Source organism: Anabrus simplex, chromosome 2, assembly GCF_040414725.1.
Source record: "Anabrus simplex isolate iqAnaSimp1 chromosome 2, ASM4041472v1, whole genome shotgun sequence".
Classification (NCBI taxonomy): domain Eukaryota; kingdom Metazoa; phylum Arthropoda; class Insecta; order Orthoptera; family Tettigoniidae; genus Anabrus; species Anabrus simplex.
Window position 1 is genome coordinate 447,019,601 of NC_090266.1, and position 9,143 is coordinate 447,028,743.

The 9,143-nt window shown below is 35.4% G+C and overlaps 1 protein-coding gene across 1 annotated transcript in view; it reads left to right on the forward strand.

The window, feature by feature from the left end:
* The window catches only part of LOC136863572 (discoidin domain-containing receptor 2), a 954,446-nt gene extending 945,684 nt beyond the window's left edge, over positions 1 to 8,762 (forward strand). The window contains exon 15 of the mRNA XM_068226000.1: positions 7,482 to 8,762. Within this exon, the coding sequence (XP_068082101.1) occupies positions 7,482 to 7,631 (150 nt within the window). The 3' untranslated portion in view covers positions 7,632 to 8,762. The remainder of the gene's footprint in view (positions 1 to 7,481) is intronic.
* Positions 8,763 to 9,143: the final 381 nt, after the last annotated feature.

Below are 9,143 nucleotides of genomic sequence, written 5' to 3' on the forward strand. Positions count from 1 at the left end.
TTATATCGCAATCTACTGAGGATACCAATCACAGGGATAATTTTATTACAAATGGTCTCCACGTGATTACTCCACAACAGATTTTCATCTATAATCAGTCCTAAGAATTTAGTACTGTGTACTTTCATTACTCTGTGATTGAAGAAAAGGAGATTTTTATCCAAATATAATACATATAAAGGTTTGTGAAAATGTATGTAGTTTGTTTTTGTTAGATTTATCGTTAATCGGTTGGAATTAAGCCATGTTTCAAGTAATCGAATATCCTGCTGCATATTTTGTTCAAGTTCCTGATTGCTAGAGCCTATATAAAAAATATTGGTGTCATCAGCAAAGATGGATAGTCTTCCATTTAATTTAAGGTGACCAATATCATTAATGAAGATAAGAAACAATAAAGGCCCCAGCACAGAATCCTGAGGCACACCAATGGATGTCACCTTTACATTACTCTGAGTATTATTACATGTAACAAACTGCTCCCTATTAGAGAGGTAATCAACAAACCAATCCAATGCAATACCTCTAATGCCTGCTACTTCTAATTTATGTAATAGAATTTTATGATCAACTGTGTCAAAAGCCTTTTTAAGATCTATAAATAAGCCAGCTGCTAACATACCTGAGTCTAAAGCTTGTTGTAGTTTAATAATAATATCCTCAATAGCATTACTGGTACTCGAGTGAGGTAGGAAACCATACTGAAATTGATAAAAATATTTATTATTTAACAAAAAATCTAATAATCTTTTTTTAACCACTTGTTCTAAAATCTTAGATAAAGGAGGTAGTACCGAGATTGGTCTGTAATTACTTACATTAAATTTATCCATGCCTTTATAGATTGGTACAACTCTGGCGATTTTAAGTTTGGCTGGTACTTTACCTTCTGATAGAGATTTGTTAACTAATTTTGTGATGTGAGGTATAAGAAATTTAGAGAGTCTCTTTATAAGAGTACTAGCTGATGTACCCGTGCTTCGCTACGGGATTCTCAGAAAGACTGACTTGGTGGTTTTCCTTAATCCAACATAGGTCATTACAAAAACGTCAGTAGGAATGTAGCGATTGAAAGCAATGTTATCATATAAAATACTCGATCAAATGAAACACCGCAAACTTTCTCACTTTCAACGAACAGTACTACGGTGCCGATCTAAGAGTCCGAAGTTCCAGAACTGGAATAACCAGGTCGCAGACTGCCGTGAACACTCCTCTGTCATTATTCCGTTAAACATGCACACTACTCATTCCAATCAGTGCCTCCGAGTAGGGATTCAATAGCTCGAATACTATGATGAACGAATGTGTTACGAACCAGATATATCAGAAAATGTATGAACCAGAGGAATGGCATGCTACTTCCCGCCAATATACAGGCAGGCTGTTTCAGTCGGTACGACCAGGCGAGTTGGCCGTGTGGTTAGGGGCGCGCAGCTGTGAGATTGATATATATAGATTTATCTATACGACCGCTAATGACATATGACTAATGACATAAACAACTTATTTGAGAATTACATTTCAGGCCTTCCCCTAAACTACCATTTCACTCAGCGTGAATAAAATAATTTATAGCCTAGATTGTAGTGGATCATCACCCGACATTACATGACGATTTTCATTAAATTCTATTCAGCCGTTTCCTCTTGATGCGTGTACATACATACATATAGACGGACAGACAGAAATTACGGGAAAGTAAAAAAATGCATTTCCTTGTTACTGTAGACATGACAGATACAGAAATACCATTCATTTCAAATTCTGAGCAATGTACAGGCAAAACACTTATTTTATATATAGATTACATTTCAGGCCTTCCCCTAAACTACCATTTCACTCAGTGTGAATTACATTATTGATAGCCTAGATTATAGTGACCTATTCCCAGACTTTGCATATCAATTTTCGAGAAGATACGACCACTAATACAATAAATGTTTGACAATTAAATTTTAGGCCTTCCCCTAAACTACCATTTTTCTCAGCGTGTATAGCCTATATTGTAGCGACTTATTTCCAATGTTTGTCTACTGATTTTCATTAAGGCACGACCACTAATAACATAAATATTTGAGAATTAAATTTCAGGCCTTCCCCTGAACTATCATTTCACTCAGCGTGATCAAAATAATTTATAGCCTAGATTGTAGCGGTTAATCACCCGACTTTACATTCCGATTTTCATTAAATTCTCTTCAGCCGTTTTCTCGTGATGCGTGTACAGACAGACAGACAGACAGACAGAAATTACGGAAAAGTAAAAAATGCATTTTCTTGCTACTGTGAACATGACCGATACAGAAATACCATTATTTTCAAATTATAACCAATGTACAGACAAAACTCTTATTTTATATACAGGGTGAAGCGAAATTCGCGTACTCAGGCGTCGCAGCGCGACTGTTCACATGCCAGCAATAAAAAAAATGTCTCTCACAAAAGTTCGTCCTTCGAGTATATCCGGCAGAAAAACGGCGTTGAAGAGTGGCAATCTGGCAACACTGTAACCACATGTAGGGTAACTACCTCTGTCAGCACGTATTGTTTGTGCTGTACAGTTGGTGCAGTGGTTACAGTTTTGGGTTAGCATTCAGGAGGTCGAGGGGTCGATCCTGGGTTGAAGCGTATTTTTTTTATTTCATAAATGTAGTCCAGGTGGTATGGTATCTGGCAACTTAATCGTCAACAGCCATTGCAGCGGGTCCTCTAGAAACCCTTTGCACTTACATACTACGATCCTACAAATGGACGAACAATCGTTTCCCTCGGTCAGCTTTGAAAGACGTCCTTTCCACGTCGTGGGCGTGAATTTATTCGCACAAATTCATATACTAAATGCGAAACCTGTTTTCTTTCTACCGTCCTCCAACGATCTCATAGATTAGTAGCAACTGTTATTCTTGCCTCGTTCAAGTCCATTGTATTTCGTAAGGGCTTACGTTACCAGTAGGCCTAGCAAGGTATTAGTTGTGTTCAGCGTTACAAAATGTTGTAAATGTAGGATACATGAGACATACTGTATTACAGTATGTTATGTCCGATGGAAATTAGTAAACAAAAAATTGCGCCTTAACCCACGATCGAACCCTCTACCACCTGCATGCCAACCCAAAACCCTATCCAATGCACCAACTGCTCAGCACGAATACGTGATGCTGACAGAGGTACTTACCGTACATGTGGTTCCAGTGTTGCCAGATTGCCACTATTCAACGTCCTTTCTCTGCCTGATATACTCGCAGGACGAACTTTTGTGAAAGACATTTTTTATTGCTGGCATGTAGGGAGTCGCACTGCGACGCCCGAGTACGCAAATTTCGCTTCACTCTGTATATAGACTACATTTCAGGCCTTCCCCTAAACTACCATTTCACTCAGTGTGAATAACATTATTGATAGCCTAGATTATAGCGACCTATTCCCCGACTTTGCATACTAATTTTCGTGAAGATAAGACCACTAATACAATAAATATTTGACAATTAAATTTTAGGCCTTCCCCTAAACTACTATTATTCTCAGCGTGTATAGCCTATATTGTGGCGACTTATTTCCCATCTTTGTCTACCGATTTTCATTAAGACACGACCACTAATAACATAAATATTTGAGAATTAAATTTCAGGCCTTCCCTAAACTACTATTTCGCTCAGCGCGATTAAAATAATTTATAGCCTAGATAGTAGCGGTTCAACACCCGACTGTACATTCCGATTTTCATTAAATTCTCTTCAGCCGTTTCCTCTTGATGCGTGTACATACATACATATAGACGGACAGACAGAAATTACGGAAAAGTAAAAAATGCATTTTCTTATTACTGTGAACATGAACGATACAGAAACGCCATTCTTTTCAAATTCTGAGCAATGTACAAACTCTTATTTTATATATAGATTACATTTCAGGCCTTCCCCTAAACTACCATTTCACTCAATGTGAATAACATTATTGATAGCCTAGATTATAGCGACCTATTCCCCGACTTCGCACACCAATTTTCGTGAAGATACGACCACTAATACAATAAATATTTGACAATTAAATTTTAGGCCTACCCCTAAACTACCATTTTTCTCAGCGTGTATAGCCTATATTGTAGCGACTTATTTCACATGTTTGTCTACCGATTTTCATTAAGACACGACCACTAATAACATAAATATTTGAGAATTAAATTTCAGGCTTCCCCTAAACTACCATTTCACTCAGCGTGATTAAAATAATTTATAGCCTAGATTGTAGCGGTTCATCACCCGACTTTACATTCCGATTTTCATTAAATTCTCTTCAACCGTTTTCTCGTGATGCGTGTACATACATACATACAGACAGACAGACAGACAGACAGACAGACAGACAGACAGACAGAAATTACGGAAATGTAAAAAATGCATTTTCTTGTTATTGTGAACATGACCGATACAAAAATACCATTCTTTTCAAATTCTGAGCAATGTACAGACAAAACTCTTATTTTATATATATAGATTACTAATACCAAAACAGTCAACACTACAACTGTTTTTAAGATTATTAATTATTTGTTCAATTTCATTTTCATTAGTAGGGGTTAAAAACAAGGAATTAGATGGGCCAGGTTCAAGGTGAGGGTATTTACACTGAGGAATGTTCTTAGTTAAAGACAGACCCATATCAGTGAAATAGTCATTAAATATAGTTGAAATTTGACTAGAGTCAGTCACCAACTTATCATTTACTTTCAATTGTATTTCTTCATTGTTACAGTTATTAGTTGTTAAAATATTATTAATAACTTTCCACTGATTATTTGTGCTGTTTAACCTATTGATATAATAATTATTTTCTAGATCTCTTTTCATTCTAGTAACCCTGTTGCATATGTCTTTATAGTCTTGTATTAACTGCTGTGAAATATAGCCACATCCCATACTAAATCTCATCTGTTGTCTTTTAATTTTATAATATAAATTATTTTTATGTTTGATTAAATTTAACAGCTCTGAAGTAAACCATGGGCAAAAGGGTCTAACTTTCTTATTTAGATTAGGACTTTCATGTTTAACTAAAGGAGTACTTTCTTTAAAATATGTCATTAATTTATCTGTTATGATATCTGAGCCATCCTCTTCATTTGTAGTTAATGGCGTTTGAGACATGTATTTTTCCATAGATGGGACATGGTATTTTGTAGGTTGCATTACATAATTTCTTTGTGTATTCATTTTGGGTGTAATATTAATATCCAAGATTAATAAATTGTGATCACTCAGATAATTTTTTATGTTATATATTTTGTATTTGCAGACTCTGTTTACGTAAAAATTGTCTATAAGTGTACTAGTTGTCAATGAAATTCTAGTAGGAAAGAGAGTGTTACATGAACTCTGATTATAACACCCACACAGATTCTGAAGCTCAGCAGATATATGGCTGTGTTCTAATTTATTTATATTAAAGTCACCAACAGTAATACAAAATGTTTTGCCACCTGTATTCCAAATATCTTCTAAACAGTCCGACTCGTTGGCTGAACGGTCAGCGTATTGGCCTTCGGTTCAGAGGGTCCCGGGTTCGATTCCCGGCCGGGTCGGGGATTTTAACCTTAATTGGTTAATTCCAGTGGCACGGGGCTGGGTGTATGTGTTGTCTTCATCATCATTTCATCCTCATCACGACGCGCAGGTCGCCTACGGGAGTCAACTAGAAAGACCTGCACCTGGCGAGCCGAACCCGTTCTGGGATATCCCGGCACTAAAAGCCATACGACATTTCATTTTTCATTTCTTCTAAACATTTTAGAAAATCTTTCGAAAATTGAGTATGAGGGTTATATACTGCTACTAAGTGAATGTCATTCACAAAATCCTTTATCTCAATTAATAATATACTATATGAACTAGCATTACTGTTAATAGATAATAATACATTAGCCTTATACGGTTCCTTTATATAAATGGCAATTCCACCACCTCTATTATGTGATCTAGAGCAAACGAGACCATCATATCCATTTAGATTGAAATATTTCTCTTCCTCAGGAGAAACCCATGTTTCAACAATTACAATGATTTCAGGATATTGTGCTTCCTGTACTGTATAAAGTAAATTACTCCACTTATTACGAATAATTTGGGAGTTGATATATAGAATTCTAGTTCCATCTTTGCTAGTAAGCTCCTGTAGTTCACTTAGTTCGAATTGAGAACCTTCCATAAAAATAACATGGATTATTCATCTACCTACAAGTAAATAGCCTACGTAAGTCCTAAGGGGAAGAGAGAACTAAGACATCATCTATGTTTCTGATATGTATAATGCTAGAAGTATCATTTCTCCTTACAAAAATTCTCCCTTCCCTTGACCACACATACTTGAAGCCTTTTGCTCTAAGGTCTTTAGCTCTCTTAAGAAGACCTTTAGATTTAGCTGTTAGGTGGTCATTGATGTAAATAGTATGGCTAGTGGCATTAATATTAAGTGCAGTGGATGAAAGTTGCCTAACATTTTTCTTTGCAAACATAAGTTCATGCTTCTTCCATCTATTCACGAACTTAACCACAACAGGTCTAGGCAGAGATTTATTGGATGTCGGAGTTCTATGAGCAATGTCAATGTCTGTTTTATTGATCACACAACCAACTGCTGACCCAATATCCGTGACTAATTTGTATACATCTTCACTTTGTAGTTCTGGTATACCATGAATTTCCACGTTATTACGTCGCGAGTATTGATTGAGTTGATCAATCTCGTCACAAGATCTGGATTTCAAAGTTTCCAGTTCTAATTGCAATTCTTTTATTTTTGTATCTTTTTCATTCACTACCTTTCTAAGATCTTCAATAATCTTCGTATTGAAGTCGATGCTGTCCTTAAGCCTATCAATTACTTTATCGATTAGTCGCTCAAGGATACAATCGAAGAACGTAGAAGAACTCAGTATTTCACGAAGAGTTGATTCAAGATTATCAAGTCCACTTTCAGCAACTCGGATGTTAGTTTCGTCCACTTCGAGACACTTTAACTGACCCTGGGTATCCATCATGCTGTTGTTCTTGCTCTTATTCTTTTGCTTTTGCTTATTCCGTGACATAACCTACAATTACACTATCACCAAGTGAGAATACGAAATTATATAATTACACAGCACTTTAAGGTTAGCCAACAGTACGTGATTTTTCCTTTCAATAGTCACTCGGAAATGAACATTACTATACGTAGGAAAACTTCAAATAACCCGCCACAAACACTATTATAAGAGACAAACATACATCACACAATATTAGAGCCGCCATGTTCCACTAGTTCCAGTAATATTGATTAGTACTGTACATCATACATATGAACTGAAACTCAGTTTGTAGAATCCTTGCCAAATTAAGAGTTAGAACGATTAATATGAAGCAGATTAATATGAACAACTTGCAGGTCATAAATTACACTGATCAACTATGAATAATGAAATAAATTAAACTCCTTTTATTTTGTAGGTTTTGCTGCCTAAACCAACTCTTTGTCCAATTGAAATTTATGATCTGATGTGTGAGTGCTGGAAGAGAGATGAGAGCTTACGGCCCAGCTTCAAAGAAATCTACATGTTCCTGAAGCACAAGAATATGGGTTATCGTCCAGGAGACTGAAGTGAGATACAAATCATTTTGTGTTCTGCACTCGTCTATTGATACATGGAAAATGTACTCTGGCTATTCTGGCAATTTCGAGGCCAGTGGTTTCTTAAACATTGCATTTAAGTGATTGACCAAACTGGTTCACTTTTATACAATTGTGAAGTTTGTTGTAAATAAAAATTTTATTAGTTTAGGAGTGAAATGGGAAGATCTCTATGGCTCCATTCTTAATGAGTAAAACAACTTGAGCACAATTACAAATGAGTGCAGTATTTTATAAGGACTTTATTCTCTGCAACTATTTCACAGTAGTTTTCTTCTTTAAGTATGGTGCTTCCAATCTTCTTCATTTCATGACATATTAGATAAACATATGCTTGTATGTTTTCTAATTTGGTTCACCTTCAGTAAGACTGTGTGTATATGTGTGATTTACTGTTGATAATCACTGGCACTAGTTTTAAAAACTTGTTATGTAAACTATCGACCAAATTTGCTGAAGATGCTTGTAGTGACTGATTAATACAAGATTGAAATAAAATACTCATCAGAATGAGAACTTTCTTTCCCTCTTTCACTCTATCCTAACAATTTTACAATACTGTTTTTGATGGTACCAGTACTGCTTCTTGTTTTGGGCCAGATAAGAAAGCATGGGAATGTAATAACTTGGACTTAAAGTTGAGTTTTGGATCCACTAAAATTATTCCTTGCCCCTGAGAAATGCTAATTGTAGGTAAAATGTTGAAAATCCATAAAGATATATTTTTATGTAATTACTGGAGATATTGTACATTAAGAATGCAAAGGACTTAACATTTATATTTGTACATCTCTGTGCTCTACTATTAAATGCCAGTTTAGCAGCATTGAGAATCTATTGCTTACTTTCTATTGTGTAGGTGGTTTTTCATAACAGAATACTGAGTTTTTTAATGTAGGAGCAAAATATTGTAGAACCAATATGTTGTACTTTACCTGTGAATGTTTTAAATTCATGTACAGAAAATCATGTTGGTTTTAAATATTTAGTTAAGTTCCGAAGAAATATTTAATAGATGATTCTATGATGAGTATATTATACTGATGTCCTTAAGCATTGCTCTTATTTTCCTCTTTTCTCATCTGAAGGTTAATTGGAAGTACAGGAAAATGACAGAATCTGTTCAATATTTAAGTTAGCAAGGTTTACAATGTTCTGTGTTGTAATTGAAACCTGTCAGATATATTTGAATGTTTGCTTAACCTTTTGATCTATTAAAGTGTAAAATAAAGTGAAATGATAATTGGAAATTAGAAGTAGTTTTATTATTTTTGCAAATTTGCCCTGTTATTTGTGTTAAGGCTGCCACTTGGCTGGTAGAATTACTTCATACTCTCTTAGCAACACCAGTATTAGGAAACAGGAGAGTCAAGCAAATATTGTTCAAGATGTGTATTGAAAGTGCAGAAATTCTTTCAAGTCATGACTCCCCAGTACCACACCCCATTTTTGAGCGATGCACCTTCCGAAGGTAATTTATT